The sequence below is a fragment of the Nyctereutes procyonoides genome, unplaced genomic scaffold (assembly GCF_905146905.1).
Source record: "Nyctereutes procyonoides isolate TBG_1078 unplaced genomic scaffold, NYPRO_anot_genome, whole genome shotgun sequence".
Lineage (NCBI taxonomy): Eukaryota > Metazoa > Chordata > Mammalia > Carnivora > Canidae > Nyctereutes > Nyctereutes procyonoides.
The window spans coordinates 5,375,106-5,401,481 of NW_026575131.1; the positions used below are offsets into that span (position 1 = coordinate 5,375,106).

Consider the following 26,376-nt stretch of genomic DNA (forward strand, 5'->3'; position numbering starts at 1 on the left):
TGAGGGGCTCCATCCCAGACTCCAGGATCATGACCTGAGCTGAAGGCAGACATTTAATGGGCTGAGCCACCAAAGCTTCCCTCTTTGTGAGCCTTCTGATTCTTAAAAATAACCAGCCTAGAATCATCCATCTGCCAAAAAGACACGTAATGGGGTGGCACATTTTGCTCCCATCCAACAACTTGGAATTTTATAAGTACAATATGATTACATTTTCCTTTTTATATTTTCCTTTTTATATGTTTTTTTTGTTGTTGTTGTCTCTGGAGTTAGTTGCTTCAATTTTAATTGTTCTTTCTAGCTGTAGTTGAGCCATTTCCAAGTTCTGAAAGAGTTGCAGATCTTCTGAATACTTTTAAAAATACCATGTATCCCTCTCAGTTTCATCTTCTTGATGCCCTCACTTCTCTTCCAGTTTAAATGGATTGCTTTCAAAAGACTGTTGCACACCTTTTTCCTGGGACTCCCTTCATCTGTTAATAAATAACAGATTCTCTGTTTCTTTGATTTAATGTTGTTTTCATTATTGCTTTATTCCTTTCTTTTCATGAAGCACATTCTCCAGGAGCTTTATTAAAAAGGATGCAGAGGAGATAATTTTTTAGAGATTATGCCCATTTTGGGGTGCCTGAGTGGCTCAGTCAGTTAAGTGACTGACTCTTGATTTTGGCTCAGGTCATGATCTCAGGGTGGTGAGATTGAGTCCCATATTGGGGTTCGCACTGGGTGTATAGCCTGCTTAAGATTCTCTCTGTCCCTCTCCCTCTGCCCCTCCCACTGAGCACACACATGCACACTCTGTCACTACAGAAAAAAAAAAAAAGATTATGCCCATTTCAAAATTCCTTTATTTTACTCTTTATTTACTGTAATACTTCGTTGACTTGGTGTAGAATTTTATGTGAGATATAATTTTCCCATAGAATTTTTAAGCATTGTGTCTTTATTTTCTAGTTGCTAATATTGAAAAATCTGATGCCATACTCATTCTTGAACCTTTGGATAGCATCTGGTTTTTGTTTTTTTTTTCTCTAGAATTTTAAAATGTCTTCTCTGTATTGTCCTGAGGTTTTACAAAGATGTTCCTTGGTATGAGTCTTGTTGGCATTTGTTGGGCTGAATACCTTTGAGTATTCAAAGTTTGGATCTTGAAACATTTGTTTTACAGAACTATTTTATATTAATTTTTATTCCGTCAAAAATATATTTCCCCCACACTTCTCACTAACCTGCCAAGCACTTTTTCTGAGTGGAGGAAAGCTGATTTTGTTAAAAATTTTTATTATGTAATGTTTTATTTATATTAAAAAAAATTTCATGTAAGCTATGATACATTATTGTGTATGTGTAAATAAATGACTTGTGCACAATTTAAGAATGGGTACATTACCATCACTATGGTCTTAGAACTGTATATGATACTCTTACTGTCCCAAATTTTGTATTTCATTCACTTTACATTTTAAAAGGTAGTTAATTATATATGTACTGTTGTTTAGTTGTACTTGTTTTGGGGCTTTATAAAATGGTATCATAGTTTATGTAGTCTTGTATGTCTTGATTTTTATGCAAAAATAACATGCCTGAGGTTCATTCATGTTATTGCATATAGCTATAGTTCACTTACATTATTTAATTTTTTTCCCCTACTTATGTTTTGTTCTTTTTGTTAGTCAAAGATTGGATTTCCTAATGTACTCTTTTGTGTTTTTCTTTCTTTTATTCTAATTTCTGGGAAATTTCCTTAAAACTTATTTCTCAGTCCTTCTATTAAATATTTTTCCTGTCTTTTTTCTAAGTATTTTTGCCTCTTCTGTGAATGCTTTTTTTTTTTTTTTTTCCATTACATCCTGGTCTACAAGATTTTGTTTTCTTTAGTCCCTGAAAATATCTTTTGCTTCCTATATTGTTTCTGTCTCTTGGAAGGTTTTGTTTTTGTTTTTTGTTTTGTTTTCTGGTTGTTTTATCTCTGTCTTCTTTATTAGAGGCTTTTCTCAAAAGTCTAGTCATCCATGGCTTTCTCTTCTTATTTCAGAGAGGCATTAAAATGCTCTTGGAAGCTGTCCTTTGTGAAGGCTTTTGTAGGTTGATGGTTTTTATCATAGAGTAATTGGGCAGAGATCCATTTTATTGGAGGCTCCTCCAATTGTCAGTGTCTTTTCTTTAGTCAGGTTTTCCAGAGGAATTGTTCAAACTCTTGCCTTTATGGGTGGGTGGGTCATGGCACTGGTAGTTAAGCCTGGCTGCAGGTGTTCTGGAAGACAGAGAAGAGGACTGAAATTCTCATTTTAGTTTAATCATTCTGTCCTCAGAATGGTACCTCACTCCAGCCCTCCACTGCATCTAGAGTTTCTCAGTCTGGAATCCTTCTGGTCCCTGTTTCAGTTTCATCAGAAAGTACACCTCTGGAGTGGTCACCTGTGTGTTAGAAAGATCTGCTGACCTGGTTGCTCATTATAAATACTTTTAACCAATGCTTCTATTTTCAGACCCAACTCTATGCTCTTGCTTTTAAAGGAGCCCCTAATACTTTTGTAAGTCCTGACCTTTCTGTAGTTTTAGCATAAATTTGCTTGCTTCTTTTGCTTTCTTTACACGACCTACTACCTTGCCAAACACTTCCTGCCCAGAGAAAAGCTGAAACCTAAATCCTTTATACTGGACCATCTGTTTTTCACCTTCCAAAATTTTATTGAAATCTCTTTATCTACTGTGTGTTCTAGTTTGCATCTGTGTTTCCTTAAGTTAGTTAATAGTTGAGCTTTAAAATTATAATATGACTGCTGAGAGGCTTAAAACATTGTAGAAATAAAATGTACAACAACAATAACAAAAAGGATGGAGTAAGGTTAATGGAGTCAAATTGTTAAGGTCTTGTATTGTTTGGAATGTGGTTAAGGTAGACTGTATCAAGTTAGGAATTATTATTTTCTGGATAGCCACTAAAATAATAACAAAAAAAACCTACAAAAAAGTGTAATATAGAAGAAATAAAATGGAATATTAAAAATAGTTGATTAATAGAAAAGCAGGAAAAGAACAAAGAACTCATGAGATAAATTTAAAATAAATAGCAAGATGGAACTAAAAAGACAGGAAAAGATAATACCATGCAAATACTAGCCAAAAGAAAAGTGATTAAGCTATGTTAATATCAGATAAATTAGACAGAGACAAGAAGTATTATTAAGGATAAAGAATGACATTTTATATGCTAAAGCAGTTCTCTCAATAAGAGAGATACAACAATCCTAAACAACCTTCTCTTGTTGCTTTGTTTGCTAACCATTCATATGCATGGTCTTTGGGTCTTTTCTTTTGACCAGTGTTCTCATTTTTCACTGCTAGAGATGTTTCTTTAGTCTTTGAGGGAAGAGTTGTTCCTTTGTCTCTCTGACTATGGTACTGTCATATTGAACATGCTCTGGGCATTGTAAACAATTGCATGGGGTACCACTTGTGAGAACAAAACCTCAGATTATTATTTCTTTTAGTGTTGTAGTTATTTTTAATGTAATTGCTCTTAAAAATGCCAATTATAAGCAATAAAATGTAAATGAAAAGTAAAGAAGTTATTTCTTAAAGAATTATTTTTTAACATTGTGTGATTATTAACTAATAAGGTATTATGAAAAATCAGAAAGGAATAGGTGTCTGCTCACTTATAAGGATTCCTAACGATAAACCTTTTTTTTGGTTTGTTTTTGTCCTGGGTATTTAAAGCTCTGCAGTGATATGTTATTGTCAAAACTCTTCATTTCTGTCTGGAGAGAATGTCCTATTATTTAGAGGAGATCCCATTTTTCTGGGAAAAGACATTGGTTGGTCGATCTCCATGCCTAAATGCAAGAAAAGGAAAGAGACATTTAAGGAAACAAAAGTGGTAAACAAGGGGCATACTTGGAGATAAAAATACAATTAGTATCACTTAAAAAAAAACTGTGGTAAACAGCACACTAACATAAAATTTACAACTTAACTCTAAGTGTATAATTTTGTAATATTAAGTATATTCACACTGTTGCCAAACAGACTAGAACTTTTTCACCTTGCAAATCTGAAACTCTTTATCAATTAACAACCTTCCCTTCACTACCTTTCCCCAGCCACGGATAACCACTTACTTTCTGTTTCTATGAATTTGACTAAATATCTCATATAAGTAGTATAATCAATTTTTAGTGTTTATCTGACTAGCTTATTTCACTGAAGAATCTTGTAGCTTGTGACAAAATATTCTTTTTAAAGACTGAATAATATTCCTTTGATTTATAACCGCATTTTTGTTTTTTCATTCATCTTTTGTTGGATTCTTGGTTTGCTTCCATCTCTTAGCTATTGTGAGTTGTGCTGCTATAAAAAACAGGTGTGCAAAATACCTCTTTGAGACCGTGCATTCAATTCTTTTGGGTATATCCTCAGAAGTAGGATTGCTGGATTATACAGTACTTCTATTTTTAATTTTTTTGAGGAGTTGCCATGCATATTCCACTATTATTTTATTAATAGTGCATTTCTACTATTTTGTTATCCCATCAACAATGCACAAAGATTCCAATTTCTCCACATACTTCGTAACACTTATATTCTGTTTTGTAGTAACCATCCTAATGGGTGTGCAGTGATACCTCATTGCAGTTTTGATTTACATACATTTCTCTTATTTTTGGTGATTTTTTTTTTTAAGATTTTAAAAATTTATTCATTCATGAAAGACCCAGAGAGAGAGAGAGAGAGAGAGAGAGAGGCAGAAACATAGGCAGAGGGAGAAGCAGGTTCCATGCAGGGGGCCCAATATGGGACTCCATCCTGGGACTCTGGGATCATGCCCTGAGCTGAAGGCAGACACTTAACCACCCAGGGGAGTCCCACCTAGGGGATGCCACCCAGGTGTCCCTATGATTGGTGATTTTGAGCATCTTTTCATATGCTTATTGACCTTTTGTTTGTTTGTTTATTCATGAGAGAGAGAGAGAGAGAGAGAGAGAGAGAGAGAGAGAGAGAGAGAGGCAGAGACACAGGCAGAGGGAGAAGCAGGCCATGCAGGGAGCCCGACGTGGGACTTGATCCCGGTCTTCAGGATCATACCCTGAGCTGAAGGCAGTGCTAAACCACTGAGCCACCGGGCTGCCCATTTATTGACCATTTATATATTATCTTTGGAGAAATATTTAAGTCCTTTGCCCATTTTTTAATGAGTTGCTTTTTGTTGTCGAGTTATAGGAGTTCTTACCTTTACTGGATGTTAACTTCTTATTAAATACATGATTTGCAAATATTTTCTTCATTTTGGAGATTTCCTTTTTGCTCTGTTGTTTCCCTTACACAAAAGTTTTAAAGTTTAATAAAGTTCCAATAATCTTTTTTTGCTTTTTGTGTCCTCTGAGTTAAATTTTGTATATGGTGTAAGATGAAGGTCCAGTTTCAGTCTTTTGCATGTGACCATCTGGTTTCCCCAGCACCATTTGTTGAAGAGACTGTTCCTTATCCCACAGAGTGGGGTTAGTACTTGTGTTAAAAAAATCATTTGACCATATATGTGAAGGTTTATTTCTCTAGTTTCTATTCTGTCCTATTGATCTTTGTCTTTATTCCAGTCCCATGCTGTTCTGATTACTGCAGCTTTGTAAAGTGTTGTCTTTTTTTTTTAAGATTAAAAAAAAAGATTAAAAAAAAGATTTTATTTATTTATCCATGAGAGCCACAGAGAGAGAGAAAGAGATGCAGAGACATAGGCAGAGGGAGAAGCAGGCTCCATGCAGGGAGCCCAACATGGTACTCGATCCTGGGTCTCCAGGATCATACCCCAGGGTGAAGGCATCACTAAACCGCTGGGCCACCAGGGCTGCCCTGTTGGTTTGTTTTTTTTTTTTTTTTTTTTTTTTTTAGAGACTTTATTTGTAAGTAATCTTTGCAGCCAATGTGGGACTTGAATTCACAATCCTGAGATAGTCACCCACTATCCTAACTGAGCCAGCTAGGCATCCTGGTAAAGCGTTTTGAAATCAGGAAATAGGAGTCCTCTATGTTCTTTTTCAAAACTGTTTTTGGCTATTCAGAGTCCTCTGAGATTCCATATGAATTTTGGGGTAGATTTTTCTATTTCTGCAAAAAAAAAAAAAAAAATGCCGCAGAGGTATTGGTAGGGATTTTGTTGAGTCTGTAGGTTGATTGGAGTAGTATGGGCACCTTGACAGTATTCAGTCTTCCAATCCTGGAACAGAAGATATCTTTCCTTTTACTTGTGTCTTTTTAAATTTCCTTCTATAATGTTATGTAGCTTCCAGTGTACAAGTCTTTCTTTTTGGTTAGGCTTATTATTTTATTCTTTTTGATGCTATTTTAAATAGAATTATTTTCTTCTACTTAATTTCTTCAGATTGTTCATTGTTATAGAATCACAACTGATTTTTTTGTACGGATTTTGTATCCCCCGACTTTGCTGAATTCATTTATTAGTGTTAACATCCTTTTGTGTGAAATTGTTAGAGTTTTCTATATATATATATGTTCATGCCATCTGTGAACAAAGATAATTTTAGTTTTCCCCTTTCCAATATGGGTGCCTTTTACTAATTTTTATTCCTTTTTCTTGCTTAATTGCTCTGACTAGGTCTTCCATTACTATATTGAATAGAAGTGGTGAGAGCAGGCATCCTTGCTTTATTTCTGGTCTTAGAAAGTTGTCAGTCTTTAACCATTGAGTATGATGTCAGCTGTGGGCTTTCCATTAATGGTTTTTTTTTATGTTGAAGTAGTTTCCCTGTAATCCTAGTTTTTTAGTGTTTTTATCATGAATGTGTCTTGAGTCTTGTCAAATGCTTCTTCTGCATCAGTTGAGATGATCATATGATTTTTTTCCTTCCTTCTATAACTGTGGCATATTAATCACTTTACAAATGTTGAACTATCTTGGGATTCCAGGAATAAATCCCACTTTGTCATAGTGTATAATCCTTTTAATGTGCTGTTGAATTCATTTTGCTATTATTTTGCTGAGGAATTTTACATTGATGATATTCATTAAGGATATTGGTGTGTAGTTTTTCTGTAGTGTCTTTGGCTTTGGGAGAAGAATTATTCTGACCTTTTAGATTGAACTTGGAAGTGTTTCCTCCTTTTAAACTTTTTTGAACAGTTTTAGGAGGGTTCATAGAAATTTTTTGTTTTAATTGTTAGATTGATGCCACCTAGTTGGTCCTGGGCTTTTCTTTCTTGAGAGCTTTTTCATTAATGATTCATTCTCTTTTCCTATTATCTGTTAATATTTTGTATTTCTTTACAATTCAGTCTTGGTTATGTTGTGACTTTCTAGAAATTTTCGCATTTTTTTCTAAGTTAACCATTTTGTTGGCTTACTAATTTATGGTATTCTCCTGTAATCCTTTTTATTCTGTGCCATTAATTGTAATGTCCCTGCTTTCATTTCATTTTTTTAAGATTTTATTTATTTATTCATGAGAGACGGAGAGAGAGAGAGGCAGAGACACAGGCAGAGGGAGAAGCAGGCTCCATGCAGGATGCCTGACGTGGGACTTGATCACGGGTCTCCAGGATCATGCTCTGAGCTGAAGGTGGCACTAAACTGCTGAGCCACCCGGGCTGCCCCCTGCTTTTATTTCTGATTTTAATTTTCTCCTGTTCACGCACCCACATGCCGGCTCTCATGCTTTCACATAATTTAGCTAGAGCTTTGTTAACTTTGTTGATCCTGTTAAAAAAGCACCTCTTAGTTTCATAGATCTTTTTCTTTTGTTCTGTTCTCTGTTTCTGATCTAATCTGTATTCTTTCTTTCCAGCTTTGGATTTAGTTTTTCTAGTTTCTTCAGGTACACTTAGATTGTTGATTTAAGATCTTCTTTTTTAATGTACTTGTTTACTGCTGTAATGTTCCCTCTTTTGCTTACACTGCCAAATGCACTGCTTTTGCTGTACTTTTTAAGTTTTGATATGTTGAATTTTCATTTCCATTTGTCTCTAGATATTTCTAATTTACCTTGTGACTTCTTTGACCCATTGGTTGTTTAAGAGTGTATTGTTTGAAAAAAAAAAGAGTGTATTGTTTGTACAACTATAGATTTTCTAGTTTTCCTTGCATTTTATTCCATTGTGAGCAGAAAGATAACTTTGTATGATTTCAATCTTTTTGAGTTTGTTAAGACTTGTGTCCTAACTTGCGGTCTTTCTTGGAGAATGTTCCATGTACAGTTGAGAAGAATATATATTCTACTGTTGTTGGGTGAAAGTGTTCTGTGTCTTTTAATTCTAATTAGTCTATAGTGTTATTAAAGTCATCTATTTTCTTATTGCTCTTTTGTCTCATTGTTCTATCCATTTTTGAAAGTGGAGTATTGAAATCTGCTATGTGTAGCTATTTTTCTTTCAGTTTGCTTTATATATTTAGGAGCTCTGAGGTTTGGTGCATAAATATTTATCATTGTTAGATTTTTTTTGGTGATCCAACCTATTTATCATTATATCCTTTGTTTCTTGTAACAGATTTTGATTTGAAGTCTATTTTGTCTGATATTCATATAATTACCATTTTTACTGTCTTTTGGTTGCCACTTTTATGAACTATCTTTTTCTATCCTTTTTTTTTTTTGAAGATTTTATTTATTTATTAGAGAGTGAGTGAGAAAGAGAACACAAAGCAGGGATGGGCAGAAGGAAAGGGAGAAGCAGAGATTCCCTGCTGAGCCGGGACCCTGACATGGGGCTGGATCGTGGTATTCATGACCTGAGCCGAAGGCAGACATTTAACCAACTGAGCTACCCAGGTGCCCCAAGATTTATATTTTTTAGAGCAGTTTCAGATTTATAGTACATTTCAGAGAGTTCCCATATGACCCCAGCTCCCACACATGCATAGCCTCCTCCATTATTAACATCCCCCATTGCATCTGTTACAATTGATGAACTTACATTTACACATCATAATCACTCAAAGCCCATTTTTTCTTTTAGGGTTCATTCTTGGTATTGTACATTTTGTGGGTTTGGAGAAATGTATAATGACACATATCCACTATTAAAGTATCAATATTTTCACTACCCAATTATCCCTTCCCTCACCCCCATCTCTAATACCTGGCTACTACTATTTTTTTTTTTTTTTACTGTCTTCATAGTTTTGCCTTTTCCAGAATGTCCTATAGTTGGAATTGTACAATATGCAGTTTTTCAGATTGTCTTTTTTTACCTAATAACATGCATTTAAGGTTTCTCTATGTGCCTTAATGGCTTGGTAGCTTATTTCTTTTCATCCCTGAATAATATTTCATTGTTTGGATATAGCACAGTATATCCATTCACCTAATGAAGGACATCTGAGTTGTTTCTACGTTTGGGCAGTTATGAATAAAGCTGCTGTATTTATCTATGTTCAGGTTTTGTGTAGATCCATTTACATAAAAAGTAATTACTGATAAGGATTTACTATTGTTTTGTTAATTGTTTTCTATATATCTTCTAGCTTTTCTGGTCTCTCCTTTTTCACTGCTTTCCTTTGTGTTTTGTTTGTTTTTTTAAAAGACTTTATTTATTTATTTGACACAGAGAGAGCCAGAGAGCAGAAGTGGGAGGAATAGCAGAGGGAGTGGGTGAAGCAGGCTCCTTACTGAACAGGGACCCTGATGCGGGGCTCCATCTCAGCACCCTGGGATTATGACCTGAGCTGAAGGCAAATGCTTAACTGACTGAGCCACCCAAGTGCTCCTGTGTTCTGTTTATTTATTTTTTTTAAAGATTTTTTTTATTTATTTATTCATGATAGTCAGAGAGAGAGAGAGAGAGAGAGAGGCAGAGACACAGGCAGAGGGAGAAGCAGGCTCCATGCAGGGAGCCCGACGTGGGATTCGATCCTGGGTCTCCAGGATCGTGCCCCGGGCCAAAGGCAGGCACTAAACTGCTGCGCCACCCAGGGATCCCTCTGTTTATTTTTTATACAGCAGTCCTCCCTTATCCATGGAGGATACAATGCAAGACACCTGGTGGATGCCTGACACTGCATAGTACAGAACCCAATATATACTGTTTTTTTCTATACATACATACCTATGATAAAAATAAATTTGTAAACTAGGCACAATAAGACAACAATAATAAAACAGAACAATTATAACAATATACTATAATAAAAGTTGTGTGACTGTGTTCTCTCTCAAAGTGTCTTATTTTAATGTTGATGTGAGATAATTAAATACCTGTGTGATGAGATGAAGTGAGGTGAATGACAAACACATTGTGGAATATCATTAAGCCGCTATTGATCTTATGAGAATACATCAGAGGGAAGGATCATCTGCTTCCAGACTGCACTTGACCATAGGTAACTGAAACCACAGAAAGTGAAACTTATAAAGAGGGACTACTGGGATCCCTGGGTGGTGCAGCGGTTTGGCGCCTGCCTTTGGCCCAGGGCGCGATCCTGGAGACCCGGGATCGAATCCCACATCGGGCTCCCGGTGCATGGAGCCTGCTTCTCTCTCTCTCTCTCTCTCTCTCTCTCTCTCTCTCTGTGACTATCATAAATAAATAAAAATTTAAAAAAATAAATAAAGAGGGACTACTGTAGTGATGTGCTTTAGTATCTTATTTCCTTTAGTATATATTCTGTAGATACTTTTTATCTGGTTATCATTGAAATCGCATAAAACATCTTAAAGTTATAGCATTGTTTTTTACTTTTTACTTTTCAAAATTATTTTAAGATTTTATTTATTTTTTTGAGAGAGAGCACTGGCAGTGGGGAAGGGCAGAGGGAGAAGCAGACTCCCTGCTAAGCAGGGAGCCCAATGCAGGGCTCTATCCCACCCCCACCAAAGGCAGACACTCAACCCACTGAGCCACCCAGGCAACCCTAGCATTGTTTTTTAAACCATTAATTTAAATTCCATATAGAAACTACTGCTTTATAGCTCCACCCTCCTCTTTATGTTATTAATGTCACAAATTACATATTTATATATTGTATACCCATTAACATAGACTTATACTTTTTTTTGTATGTTTTTGTCATTAAAATTCTATGCACCAAATTAATAGTAGTATGGGTTACTCTATCTGTGTATTTACCTTTACCAGAGATCATTTTATATACATATATTTTAAAGATTTTTATTATTTATTTGAGAGAGAGAGAGAGAGAGAGAGTGTGTGTGTGTGTGTGTGTGTGTGTGTGTGCATGCACGTACACACAGGTAGAGGGGAGCAGCAGACAGAGAGGGACAAGCAAACTCTAGGCTGAGCACAGAGCCTGGCATGGGGCTTGATACCAGGACCCTGAGATCATGACCTGAGCTGAAATCAAGAGTCAGATGCTTAACCAACTGAGCCACCCAGGCACCCTGAGACCATTATACTTTTATGCAGCATGTTACTGTCTGCTGTCCTTTCATTTCAACTTGAAGGATGTCCTCTGCATTTCTTGTAGAACAGATCTAATTGCAGTGAACTAACTTCAGTTTATCATTTTAGTTTCTCAGCTTTAGTTTATTAGTTTAGTCTCTCAGCTATAATTTATTTGGAAAAGTCTTAAATTACCCTTCATTTTTATTTTATTTTTTTAATATATTTTTTTAATTTTTATTTATTTATGATAGTCACACAGAGAGAGAGAGAGGCAGAGACACAACACAGGCAGAGGGAGAAGCAGGCTCCACGCACCGGGAGCCCGATGTGGGACTCGATCCCGGGTCTCCAGGATCGCGCCCTGGGCCAAAGGCAGGCGCCAAACTGCTGCGCCACCCAGGGATCCCCGTACCCTTCATTTTTAAAGAACATTTTTGGTTGATACAATATTCTTTGTTAAAATTTGTTTTTTCCCCCTCCTTTTAGCACTTTGAATATATCGTCTCACTCTCTTCTGGCCTGGATATTTTTTTTTCTGAGAAATCTTATGATCTTATGGAAGCTTCCTTGTATGTGATGAATTGCTTTTGCTGCTTTTAAGATTCTTTCTTTGACTTTAGAGAGTTTGATTAAAATGTATCTCAGTGCAGTTTTCTTTGGAGTTATCCTAATTGGAGCCTTTTGAGCTTCTTCAGTTTTTATGTCTGTTTCTTTCCTCAGATTTAGGAAGCTATCAGCTACTGTTCCTCCAGATAAGCTCTCTTCCTTTTCTTCTATCAGTGGGATTCCCATAATGCAAAGGTTAATCAACTTGATAGTTTCCCTCCCATAAATCCCTTAGTCTATTGACTTTTCTTCATTCTTTTTGCTCCTCTGACTTTGATTTCAAAGGACCTGCCTTCAAATTCATTGATTCTTCTGCCTGTTCAGCTCTGATGTTGAACCCTTCTAATGAAATTTTCCATTCAGTTATTGTACTTTTTGGCTCTAGAATTTTTCTTTTTATTTAAAAAAAATTTTTTTTAAGATTTATTTATTCATGAGAGACAGAGAGAGAGAGAGAGAGGCAGAGACATAGGCAGAGGGAGAAGCAGGCTCCCCGCAGAAGCCCGATGTGGGACTCAATCCCAGATCCCAGGATCACAACTTGACCTGAAGGCAGTCACCCAACCACTGAGCGACCCAGTCGTCCCTGAATTTTTCTTGTTATAGTTTCTCTTTATTATTTTTTTCATGCATCATTTTCCTGTTTTCTTTTAGCTGTTTGTATTCTCTTTTAGCTGAGCATTCTTATGATTTATTTTAAATTTTTTGTCTGGCACCTTATATGTGTGTATTTCTTTGGGTAGGTCTTTAAGGTCTGTTTTGGAATTTTGTTCCTTTAATTGGGTCAAACTTCCTTGTTTGCTTGCTTGCTTGCTTGCTTGCTGGGGTTTTGGGGGTTTTTTTTGGCTGGGATTTGGACACTTGATGCATGCATACTGAATTTCTGCATGGGAATATCTTCACTTCTACCTGGCTGGAGGTTCTAGAACCTCTCAAACCATTTCTGATCTTAGGTCCCGGGGCATTTACCTGCAGAAATGCAGTTCTAAGTTGCTGCTTACCTGTTACTTGGCAACATCTAGTCCTCTCAGTGCTTTGAGTCAGTCAAGACAGAAACCAGCCCCTCATACAAGCCAGTATGTAGGACATTAGTCTGTTTTGTTTGTGTTCCTGAGGGAAAAACCTTAGCATGGGGGGTTTCCTCCTGGTTGTTCCACATTATGCTGTGCATAAGTAGCGTGAATGGGTGCACCAAACACCATAAGTTTTTCTACACATTTCATTCTTATCCTGTCTTGTTCATCATGTTATCATGTATGGGTGCTATAGCTTCTTACCTATTCTCTAAAGTTTTGTAGTGGTATTTTGGTCCATATATTGTTAACTTATTGCTTGTATGGGAGAAGGAAGGCCTATATCTACCTCATCTGGAAATTTGTTGATGTCATTCTCCCTAGTATCAATTTTTGAAGTATAAATTCTGCCAGATAATGTTTCTCTTCAGAAGACATGAAATTAAAAGGGAGTTAAAATATTTTGAACTTGAGTAAAGCATTTGGTTTTCTCCTTTGTGAGTTCTACAAATGGAGAAAATGGAATCTAAAGCAGTAATAGTTCAACATTCGTTTGTGTAATCTTTTATATTGGAATAAATAAATAATGTAGTAGAACAGTTATATATCCTATCAGACAAAATTATGGTTTCCTTTACGGTTTTCAGGATATTCCACAAATATTTATTAAATGTCTGCACTGTTTAAGATACTATATAATTGGCATACAGAAAGTATAAGATGTAATCCTATACTTAATGCTTAAAAAACTTACATAACAGTACAGGACCTCAGTAGCAAATACAAAAGTACAGGAACTGTATCACTCTGAGTTATACAGAAGCAGAAATGACAGTGAACGGAACTGGACAGAGTTGGCTACTGAAGAAAATGAGTTTGGGCTGAATCTTTTTTTTTTTTTAAGATTTTATTTATTTATTCATAGAGACACAGAGAGAGAGGCAGAGACACAAGCAGAGGGAGAAGCAGGCTCCATGCAGAGAGCCCGACGTGGGACTCCATCCAGGGTCTCCAGGATCACGCCCTGGGCTGCAGGCGGCGCAAAACCCCTGCGCCACTGGGGCTGCCCTTGGGCTGAATCTTGAATGAGTAGAGTCGTATCTTAGTATCTGTCCTGGAGAAAAAAATATCGTATGTCCAAAGGTAGGCATGTACAGGGCAATATTTTTTGTACCAGCAGAAACAAGAAATAATCTAACTTGTCATCAAGAAAAATAAACTACATAAAATAATAAACTCAACTAAATGAACTGTCTTTATTGTAGAATGTTATGTAGCAATAATGGAGATCTACATATACTGGCAAAATTTCCCATTTTTTTGCAGTTTATTTTTTTAAATTAAATTCAATTTGCAACATATAGTATAACACCCATTACTCATCCCATCAAGTGCCCTCCTTAGTGCCCATCATCCAGTTACCCTATCCCTCCCCCCCCTCTCTGAAAACCTTTTGTTTCCCAGAATTAGGAGTCCAACAAAAATTTCTAAATTTCTTCCAACAAAAATTTCTAAATTCTTGAACTCTTAAAAGCCAATATCTAGTTTATTTAGGCCACTATGACAAAATACCAGACTGGGTAGCTTATAAACAACAAAATTTTATTTCTCACAGTTCTGAAGCCTGGAAGTCTGAGATCAGGGTACCAGTATGGCATGAAAGCACCCTCTTTCAGGTTGTAGACATTTTGTGGTATCCTCACATGATGGAAGGGGCTAGGGAGCTCTGTGGGATCCCTCTTACAAGAGCACAAATCCAACCTGATGAGTGTAGTACCTCCCAGAGTTCCCACCTCTTAATATCACATTGGACTTTAGCATTCCAACATATGAATTTTGGGAAAGACACAAGCATTCAGACCACAGCAAAGGGAGCTTTAATTAAAATGTATATTATGATATTAGTTGGGCTAAGAAACATACCAAGCTAACCTGAAGATAATACTGCATACTACTTTTTGCCATATTTTTTAAAACGTTTTTAAAATTTATTTTTCTTTAAATTTAGTTAACATACAATGTATTATTAGTTTGAGAGGTAGGGGTCAGTGATTGTCATGAGTCTTATATAACACCCAGTGCTCATTACATCATGTGCCCTCCTTAATGTGCATTACTCAGTTACCCCATCCCCAACCCCCAGCAACCTTCAGACTGTTACCTATGATTAAGAGTTTCTTATGGATTGTCTCCCTTTCTGATTTCATCTTATTTTATTTTTTCCTCTCTTTCCCTATGATCCTGTTTTGTTTCTTAAATTCCACATATGAGTGAGATCATCTGATACTGCATACTTTTATAGGTAAATATTATGTAAGTTCATTGTAAAGGAAAGATAAACTGATAACAGTGGTTACAGTGATTAAGCATTCATAAATTACTTACATAATTAAAGAGCAAGAAGAAATCCTTCAAAACACTGGTGGTAGTTATTTCTGTATGGTGATATTTTGAATGAAGCTTCTTATTCTTTTTTTCTTTTTTTTAAGATTTTATTTATTTATTCATTAGAGTCACAGAGAGAGGCAGAGGGAGAAGCAGGCTCCCGGCAGGAAGCCCGATGTGGGACTCGATCCCAGGACCCCGGGATCATGCCCTGAGTCAAATACTGAGTCAACCGCTGAGCCACCCAGGTGTCCCGAAGTTTCTTATTCTTTATGTTTTATTGTATTTTCTGAATTTTCACAAGAAATATTTTATTGGAAATATAAAGAGTATTTCATAAATGGAAGATAAATAATTGACAAATAGTTAATAACATTAATTCTTACAAAAGTGGAATAGAAGGGTTAAGTAGAATTCAATTAGGTGGAAAGATCAGGGAGTTTGGGGGATTTGGGAGATCATTAAGGGAAATGGAGGGAAACCCAGAATGTCTTAGAATCTTTTGAAATTGTATAGAGCCATTGAACATGGCTTTATTCTTAAAGCCATTTATTCAATACATATTTAAGGACCTAGAAGGTGCCAGAATACTGCTAGGAACACATTTGGATCCCTGTCCCTAAGAGACCTATGTTTTGATGAGGGAGGTGAAGATGAATAGATTCTAATAACAGCAGTCCGTCTTATACTGGTTTTACTTTTTACTGCAGCCCAGAAGGAGATAATCCTCCTGACATATGGTCAGAAGGTCAATAGTAGTTTGTTTTTTTTAAAGATTGATTGATTTATTTTAGAGAAAGAGTGAGAGCAAGAGAGAGAGTGCACAGGCAGGGGAGAAGGGCAGAAGGAGAGAGGAGTTCAAGCAAACTCCCTGCTGAACGTGGAGCCTGATGTGGGGCTTGATCTCAGGACCTGAGCTGTAGTCGAGAGTTGGACACTTAACCAACTGAGCCACCCAGGGCCCCAAAGGTCAGGATAGTAGTCACGATGCCTACATCATTCACCTCACTTCATCTCGTGTAGACATTTTATCATCTCAGATCCATCAACAAGAAGGGTGGGTGCAGTACAATAAGATATTTTGGAAGACCAAATTCACATAACGTTTATTACAATATATGGACGTAATGTTCTATTTTGTTACTGGTTATTGTTAATTTCTAACTGCCTAATTTATAAATTTTATCATAAATGTGTATGTCTAGGAAAACACATTATATATATAGGGTTTAGTACTATCCACAGGTTTTAGGCATCCATGGGGGGTCTTGAAAGTATCCTCCAAAGTTAAGGGGAGGGACTATTGTACAGTGTTGTAAGGAAGAATCATTTGGTAAGGTAGAGAAAGGGGTTGGTGAGGGTTGATAGAGAAGGCTTTCCTAAAGGTACAGACATGTAAGCTGAAATTTGTGTTAAGTTTAAAGTAGTCTGGAAAGGGGGGATCCCTAGGTGCTCAGTGGTTTGGCACCTGCCTTTGGCCCTGGGCGCGATCCTGGAGTCCCGGGATCGAGTCCCGTGTCGGGCTCCCGGCATGGAGCCTGCTTCTCCCTCCTCCTGTGTCTCTGCCTCTCTCTATATATATATATCTATCATAAATAAATAAATCTTAAAGAAAAAAAAAGTAGTCTGGAAAGGGAAAGCAGGGACCAGCACCTGGAATACATTATAAACTGTTTTAAGGACTTGTTTTTGCAATGTTTAATTATTCCATATTTATAATTGTAGTATTTTTTGCAACATAATAAATAATAGTTTCTTTAGTTGTTTGGCACTTGGTAAGCACATAAATTCTTTTTTGTCTCCCTCTTCTACCTTTTCTTTTCTCCCTCTCCCTTGTATGCATTTACTGTAGGTGATACGTGGCATGAGGTTTTTGGGGTAAATAAATGCAAACTCTTAAGACACTGCTGATATAAAAAGGAGGCAACCTTAATTTAGCATATTTGAAAGAGCCATGCCTAGTTCACCAAAATAAAAATGCTATTTGATGTGGTTGACTGCTCTTTAAATCAGCCATCACAATGAATTAGTTATGGAATGGACTATAAGAAGTATTCAAATTTTTTGATCATCGACATCTTTTTACTACTTAGTAAAATGTACTGCCTTCAGGGTTATTTATATTGACAGTGGCTTGGACTTTTATAAATAACTACACAAATTACTTAATCTGTTCTATGTAGATAAAACGTGGTATCTGTATTGTTACCTATTGTGGGATTGCCAAATGAAATTTGTTTTTGCAAGATAGAAATCCCGTATCATTTAAGGGACCTGAATTGCCACAGGAGTCCAAAGTTGACAGCATTATTTACTAAATTTTTTTGAAAGTAGATTTCCTTCTTACTTGCTTTAAAGGCAGACAGTAAATAAAAGAGTCATAACTTCTATAAAGAGAGAACCTGTCACATTATTATTTGTTAAAGATTTCTCATTTGGCAGTTTATAGAAAAATGGTAAACAAATGTGCAACTTAGAAAGGAGGAATAACTGAATTTCGTTACAGAAATTCCCATTCCACAAACAGAAGAATTCTGAACACTGCAGGCTAACAATATGTTGCCTCATTAATGTGAGAAACTGAATTTTACTTACCACTTGAATCACACTTCTGTGTCCTTAACTTGTATTTTTTCTGCTGCATGGAATGCCCTCCTCCATCTTTGTCTATTTGCAAAATTCCTCTCAAACCTTAAAGACTCCAGGCTTAAGATTTTTTTTTGTCCCATAAAAGTTCATCACTCCATTGCTATTCCTGCTATTATAGCACTTGCCACATTAATGACAATTGTTTATGTTTTCTATTTCCTGACTACAATGTAACCTCCTTAAAAGTAAAGGGTGTCATAAAATACTTGTTTAGTGCATGAATGAAAGGGGGCTTTCTGAAATGACGTGGCATTGGATAATGAAAGCCCATTAAATTTTTATGCTTTGTTTTATTGACTGGTAGCTAGCTAGCATTGTTACTTCTGGCTGCTGTTACTTCTGGTTTATCACAGGACTCTGGTTAAAACCCACAATGATGTTTGAACAATATGATTTATTTATTATTACTCTCCTACAAGAATGGACACCAAGGAGATAGGGAAAGGAACTGTTAAGCATATTACTTCAGTTGTGCCAAGCTTTGGGGAGACTCACTCAACTTAAAGTGTAAAGGTTCACATTTTTTTAAATAGAATCATTATTCAGTTTCAAAAAAAGTTTACTGCATGAATGTCTTAAGTAGTGTTTGTCTTTAGTGCATTTTAAATTATTAAAAATAGGAGGAAGCATGATGTAATGGAAACAGCAAATGTAGTGAAATTTGTATTTGGTTCTAGTTCCAACTCTAATAATACCTCTGTGATTTAGGGGCAGGTTTGAAAACCTCTTTGAATTTTAGTTTACTTCTCTATAAAAGTGTAGTTCGTACTACATGATATTCAGTAGTATACAACTTTAATATCAACTTATTTAAAAATGTGTTTATACAAAATTTTAAGAATGAAGTTGATACAAAAGGAGGAGAGACAAGTGTTTCAAATATAGAAACCAGCTAAATTGGGATGATTATTTAAGTTTTATGAATATTTATCCAAGGTATTTGTATGTTTCTGTTGTTGTTTAGGAATTTTTTAAAACATTTATTTATTTTTAGAGAGGTGGGTGAGGGGCAAAGGGAGAAGAAGAGAATCCAAGTAGACTCCACACTTGGTGTGGAGCCCGACAGAGGGCTCAATTTCATGACCCTAAGATTATGACCCTGAGATCACGACCTGAGCTGAAACCAGGAGTCAGCTGCTTAACTGACTGTGCCATCCAGGTGCTTCTGTTTGGGGCTTTTTAAGTGATAAAGCAAATCAGAAAGCAGTATAGTTTTAGTTAAATCAAACAGACTTACATATATTTATACATATGCAGGACAGTGTATAATAAGATAAGTACTAATGTTATCCCTAGTGTGGGGTTAGAGATGATGGATATGGATAAAACAAGGAGAATAAAATATTTTTCTTTGTTTTTCTACAAAATAAAAACTAAAGCAAATAAAATACCATTTCCTAAAGACTATTTGTGGCTTTGGAAGTGGATTATTTGACAAGGAAAATGTTTGGGGAACTGGGGCCAATATGTCAAAGGCAGACTTTTTTTCTGTTTCCCAAATCAACTTAGAACTCTTACCTATGATGGAAAACATAAGACAGGATTGCTTAGTGATTGATGTTCATCTCGTTTTTGTTTATGAATGGAACAAGAGTTTGTGGGGTTTTTTGTTTTGTTTTTGAGAGAGCATGCTAGCAGGGGAGGGAGGGGCAGACGAGGAGGGAGAGAGAGAAAATCTCAAGCAGTCTCCATATTCCTTGAAAGCCCAGTGCAGAGCTCAACCTCACAACCCTGAGATCATGACTTGAGCCAAAATGAAGAGTCAGGTACTTAACCACTGAGCCACCAGGCACCCCAAGGGAACAAGAGTTCTTAAAATGAGGTATGTAGATAAGCTTTAGGGGAATCCATTAACCATTTGGAATTGTGTCAAAAAAACAGTATGTCCATTCATGATTTTCGTGTATGTCACTCCTGTGACTGAGTTCATAGCTTTTAACAGATCCATAAAGAGTGTATGATCCAAAAAGATTAAGAAGCCCATGGACAGTTCCTGTCTGTTTCCACATACAGTATGGGGGTTGTGGATTTTCACAGATTACTGAAAAGGACATTGTTTATTCAGGTCTTGGAGTAATAAAAGAATGATTGCAGAGCTGTTGATTTTTCTCTAGGTTATACATTTCTGTCTTTCTAGCTATTCTTTCATAACCTTTAATCTTGGTCTACTATTTTCATCCTTTGCTGTCGGACACCTCAAAATAGATCATATTCAGGGATTCTAATTTTTCTCCTAACAGCTATGTTTTTTGAAGTTCTTTTTAATTTTTTTGTCATCTTATCAATGATTGGATTGCATGCATATACTCAAATGATTTTTAATAGGCCTTGTTGCATTTGAACAATTAGAGTTCGTGTTTATTTTAATAGACAAAAAAATGAGTAAATTCCTCCCAGAATGAAGACACCATTCTTTTAATCTGTAAGTCTTTTTATGTGTATCTGGACTTTGAGGATTTATATCCTGTTCAATTCATAGTTGACATTTTTTGTGTATCTAGGTATGTAGACTTTTGACAGTTTTTTCTAATTCCTTTTTTTTTTTTTTAAGATTTTATTTATTTATTCATGAGAGACAGAGAGAGGCAGAGACACAGGCAGAGGGAGAAGCAGGCTTCCTGCAGGGAGCCCAATGTGGGACTCAGGACTGGTACTGGATCCAGGATCCTAGGATCATGCCCTGAGTGGAAGGCAGACACTCAACCGCTGAGCCACCCAAGTATCCCAGTTTTTTCTAATTCCTTTTCTTCTTTCCTTTCTTTGGGAGGTGTGGGTTAGAAAGAATCTTGCAATTCTTTGCAATCTAGCAATTATCTAGGATTCCAGTTGATTATATCAGAAACACCTCATGTTTATATTTAAAACAGTATGTCTTTCTCTAAGGAACTTCACTATTTCCACACCAGCATCTCATTAGGTCTTTCTTCATTCCCAGGAGAAATTTTCTGTATGTTCGGTTTCATTCTTGTAGGAAAAAGTTGGAAGTACTAGTATTCTTACCCTTTAAAACCAAACCAAAACAAAACAAAGAACAAAACATAAACAGAACTCAGGTTCTCTGTCAGCCTACCTTTCACTTGGACTTAAATTTCAGTCAGTTTAAATATTAGGTTACTCTGAACCTTAGATGTGAAGGAGCCTTTTTTTTAGTCATAGTTGTTGATTACAGTTTTCTTACCTTTGGAATTTCACAAAAAGTTTAAATATATTCAACCCTTTTCCACTTAAGGTTTTTGGAATAAAATTTATATATATAATTGGTTAGAGTGATTTATTTGGAGCTATGGCATCCTGTTACTTGTTCGAATCTGTTTCCTACTCTTCCAAAGATATTGTGAAATATGTGTGTGATATTTTAGGTGAGGTTTTTAAAATCATGCATCATATTTGGTGATAATTGGAAACTGGAGTGAAAAGAGCATAATTGAGAATAACCATTGTATAAAAGATTTGTCTTTTCAAACTCATTTTTCACATTTTTTGCACAAAGAAAAAAATAGTAACACTATATGGTTTCCTCATAATAATACTGATGTTTAAGAATATTCCTGCTTTACTTATCTGAAGAATTGGGATATTATTTCACAGAGGTGTTTAAGAAATACATAGGATGATAGATGTGAAATGCCTAACACAGGGACTGCACGTAGTGGGTTCATTCCAGCAAAGTCTATATGTAGCATAAGATGTAATCATGGTTACAAGATTGAGAATCACTAGAGCAAGGAAAATTAATATGTACCAACAAGTTCTGCCCTGGTCAGTTTTAAAAATCACTTAGGAGTCATGAACAATTCAGAGAGGAGTATGTAGAATGGAAATTTCACTCAAATGATGCTTTGTCCTTACATTGGTTGTCTGGCAGCATAATCAAACAGGAAGAGACTGGCAAATGATAGCAAAATATTTTATCTTTGCAACTGCCCTTAGGATTATCATTTTCATACCTCTTTACCTACATTAATTCACCCTGACCTGTTCCTTTTGTTTGCTATGTGTGTAAATTTTTTAAAATTACATTGTTTTAATGAGAGAAGTCAAGTAGCTCAGGAGGCAGCCCTAGTTTGTTTAACTTGGTAAGGAAGTTGAAGTCACCCTGTAACGAAGTTGAAGTCACTCACCAAGTATGCGTCTCTGCACCTGACATTCCTTCCCAGGGCGGGACTCCTCCCTGTGAATAAGAGGAAAGGCTTGGCCAATTACCTTAGACAAAGCCGGACAGCTGCCGAGCCCAGCTGGGAGGAGTCTCCTCGAGCAGAGCTGGTACAGGCAGGGGCTTTTTGCCACCTCCTTTTATTCACACCATTTTACCCAGCAGATTACCTGAGGTGGAGATTGAGAAGGGGATGTCACTCTTTGCAGGGGACCTCCTCCACTGGGAGGGCTTTCTGGTGGGAGGAATGGTTGCGGTTGCCAGGTTTCTGCTTGAAGCTGATGCTTTCTAACCCCAGTGCGCCACTCCTCGCCCCATACCGACCAGAACATCAGGTTCGGCCCCCCGGAGTCTTAGATGACACCACAGCGGCATCCTGGGCTGAGGATTTGGTGGAAAGAGCAGGAGTGGTCCCTCTGTCTAGACCCCTCACGGCTGACTCACAGGAAGTCTAACCGAGCTTGGCCCTGGGCGCAGCAGCTCCAGGATTCCGCCCCTCCCTGCCGGGTGCGCCCGCCCTCTCCGACGTAGGCTTTGCAGTATCTCCCGATGGAACAATGAAGTGGTTCCAAGTTTGCTAAGACTCCCGGGGAAATTCTTTGGACTTTTGTGACAGTCTTCAAAATGTTTTGCCACCGACTTTTCCAAGAAGCTGTTTTTTAAAAACAAAACAAAACACAACACCCTTCCCTTCGTGGATTGCTTTGTGTGAAGATTACTCAGGGTGACCATGGTTCAACGCTTTAGCCTCAGGAGGCAGCTATCCAAGGTGGGTAGCTTGGGTAGCTTTGTGTGTGTGTTTAGGGGAAACTCACTAGATTCCGCATGGTTTCCTTTTTCTCTAGAACTGTTCTGTCAAGCCTGCCTTCCTCCAGAGCCGAGGAGGGGTTGGGGGAGGAAGCGCTGCCTTTTGTTCTTTCGTCTGACAGACACAAAGGTTTCAGGCTGACTGCACCGGCAACTCCAGATTTTGTTCCCCTAAAACCAAACCTGTCATCTGTGAATTTGGTGCAAGTTATAGTTGGCTTCTGAGATACAGTTTCCAAAGGAGTGTGCCTGAAAGACAATAGTGGGTAAAAAGTGCATTTTTAATTAGCGATTAATCTAGCAGCTTGTTGACCGAGATAAGAAAAGCCTTATTGGTCTGTGGAATCAGTACTTTTTGTACAAAATTTGGTTTTAAACTGGGGAAAACTTCCAAAAAAATAAATAAGCAAGACCTGCATGAAAATGTTAAAGTGAGTGGTCATGTTAAGAAATTTGCATACTTAATGAAGGAGTTCTGTGAAAAGCAGTAACCGGAAGGCTCACAAATCAATTTTTTACAGAATTCTGCTTGGAAAGCAGGTTCCATTTGTGCAGCTTTGAGGGAAAAGTTCTTTTAACCTAAGAAATTCAAACTTTAAAAAAAAAAAAAAAAGGCAAAGCTCTCTTGGAAGAGGGGCTGCTGATTTTCTAAATCAGCTCCGGCGGAGGCCAGCCCTCTCTTGACCCAGTCGTGGAGCTCTCTTTTTAGCTGGTGCAGGAACTAGTTTGGAAAGAGGTGTGCTGAGAATTCAGCTTTATTTCAAAAATCATTCTGTTCTTTAAAAAGCCTATTCAAAAAAGTTAGAAGTTGGTGGCTGAATTGTGTTGCAGTTCATTCCCTGCAGGGAGAAACTTAAACAAATGGTAAATCGGTAGGCATGCTTCACTTTCTTGGTTGTTAGTCAGAATTGTTAAATCCTAAAATGTGTTATTATCTAAAGAGAAGATGTTTTAGTTCTTCACAAGTGACCTCAGTGTAGAAAGTGTGCACTCGGGCAGAAATGAGCAAAGCTTTTGGTCCATCCACATGTCAAATTTTATCATTGGATTCCCAAGCCTAATGGGCTTTTTAGAAGTAGTAAAATAAATTTCCCCTTGCTTCTCTTCCCCCAAGTCTAACTATTTGTGTTGGGGGTAGTGGACCAAGAAGCCCCCAAATTTCTTCTAAGCAATTGTAAAAGAATCATTTTTTGTTTCTCTTTGAACAACCTCTGGTTTATATATTTCCAAATATGTAGTACATTTAAAAAGCAGATATGGGGGCCCCTGGGTGGCTCAGTGGTGGAGCATCTGCCTTTGGCTCAGGTCGTGATTCCAAGGTTCTGGGATCGAGTCCTGCGTCAGGCTCCATGGAGGAAGCCTGCTTCTCCTTCTGCCTGTGTCTCTTCCTCTCTTGCTGTGTCTCTCATGAATAAATACGTAAAATCTTTTATAAATAAATAAAAATAAGCAGATATGTAGATTCTCAGGTCAGTAATTATTCTGCACAAGGGTGTCTGAAATAGTTCAGAGCCAGGTGATAATTTTCTAATTAGCAAATAGTGTAGGTGCTTTGCTACCAATATTTTTCTTCCAATTATTTTTTTGAACTTCATGCTTTTCACTTTATGCTATAAGTCCTGCTGTGATTTATAGAAAAGACACTTTGGGAGAATTAGGAACAATCTTCTCTGCAACATGAAGAAATAAAAAGTACATTATATAAAACATTAAAAGAAATAACCTCTTTAACTCCTCTTTTCTGTCACTCCTCCCCTCCATTTTAATGTGGTTTCTGGGTCCTATACTGAATGGTTAGAACCAAATCTAAGGAAATTTGTTTTCTATCACATGCCCTCAATATAGCATCTGTTCAATAATGAATTAAAGAAATAATATTAATTGTTTCAATCTGTATAGGTGCTGAAATATGAAGGAGAAATGAATAGTTGTGTCAGTTTTCTTTTTTTAATTTCAGTGAATGCACTGTACCTCTCTTCTGTCTTTTCAGCTTAACCCATATGTTTCTTGAGATTGAACACTGAAAGTGAAATTAGGTTTTTGTAGGTCAAAAACAATTGAATAATAGCAATTTCATATGATTACAACTTTAGTAACAAGTATTTTTGCCAATAAGAAATAATCTTCCACAAGTATAAAAATGTCTTAAGATGATCTCATATTTTAAAAGCAATTTCCTATTTTAACAAAAAAGAATATTCACATGATCATCTATAAGTTCTGTTGGAAATTTTTTGAAAGGAAATATTTATAAATGTTTGCAGTGATTTTAAACCTAATATCTAATTTAAATTATTTTTATCTTAAGTTTGATAGCCATGTTTACTTAAACCGGATATTTTCTCTAGAGTATTCAAATGATTCCTCTAGGTTGGCTAATACATGTTCACATCTGAACTTGTAAAAGGAGGAAGTAAATGAAGAAATAGATGAAGTAAAAAGCTTCATTTTTAAAAAGATGTGTTCAATAATTCTTTTTGACTAGATTCCAGTTACCTGACTCCCAGAAAATTCCTCTTTTTTCTTTGTCACTTTAGGTTATTTTCTTTCTACATAGTTTTCTCACATGTGACTTTAAACGTTATTATTTATTTATTTATTTATTTATTTATTTATTTATTTATTTATTATTTATTATTATAGTCACAGAGAGAGAGAGAAAGGGGCAGAGACACAGGCAGAGGGAGAAGCAGGCTCCATGCACCGGGAGCCCGATGTGGGATTCGATCCCGGGTCTCCAGGATCGTGCCTTGGGCCAAAGGCAGGCGCCAAACCACTGCGCCACCCAGGGATCCCTCACATGTGACTTTAAACATATTTACTAACAAAACTTTTTCTTTCTGCCCCAATGCTCTGCATGAGCCAGTCAGAATAATCTGGAACCTGCCAATGTGGATTATCATGTGATTCTCCAACAGATGTTCAAGTTAGGTGGTATCAGCTTCATTTTGTCATTAAAGGAACAGATTTGGAGAAGTTAGGTCATTTATCCAAATCAGGAGGGTAGAGTCAGGTTCAAACTTAGTAATTCCAAACCCATTCTGTTTCCCCACACCAACTGTCTCCATGAGCTTCTGGTGTATTAGTCATTCTACTGTCATGGTCTCTGATGTTTCCCAGTATGTGTATACATGGTTATAGAAAACAGTATAGTAAGACACTTGGGTAACTTCTTAGAGCAGCTCTTTTCCCCTGCGGTTGAAATTAATGTCCAATAGGGTTTAAATTTATCAGTCAAACTTGGTAAGTGTTTCTTGCAATTGAAGTTCTTTTTCTTTGGCCAGAGAAACATTGGTTTGAATAAGATAGTTGATTCAATAAAGCCATATTTAATTTAGTAGGTTGAAGTTAACTACATGCATTTTTATGAACCTTTAGAATGTACTACCTTTTTAAAAGAACTTCTATGAA

General features: G+C 36.6%; 1 protein-coding gene across 3 annotated transcripts in view; it reads left to right on the plus strand.

Annotated features, from left to right (window-relative positions):
- TMCC1 (transmembrane and coiled-coil domain family 1) overlaps positions 1 to 26,376 on the plus strand; it is a 238,747-nt gene that overhangs the window by 97,138 nt on the left and 115,233 nt on the right. The window contains exon 1 of one of the 3 annotated variants that reach the window (XM_055343377.1): positions 22,705 to 22,927. The exons of the other annotated variants lie outside the window; for them this stretch is intronic. Coding sequence (XP_055199352.1) covers positions 22,889 to 22,927 — 39 coding nt within the window. The 5' untranslated portion in view covers positions 22,705 to 22,888. Of the gene's footprint in view, positions 1 to 22,704; positions 22,928 to 26,376 lie in introns of those variants that run through there. 3 annotated transcript variants of the gene reach the window in all.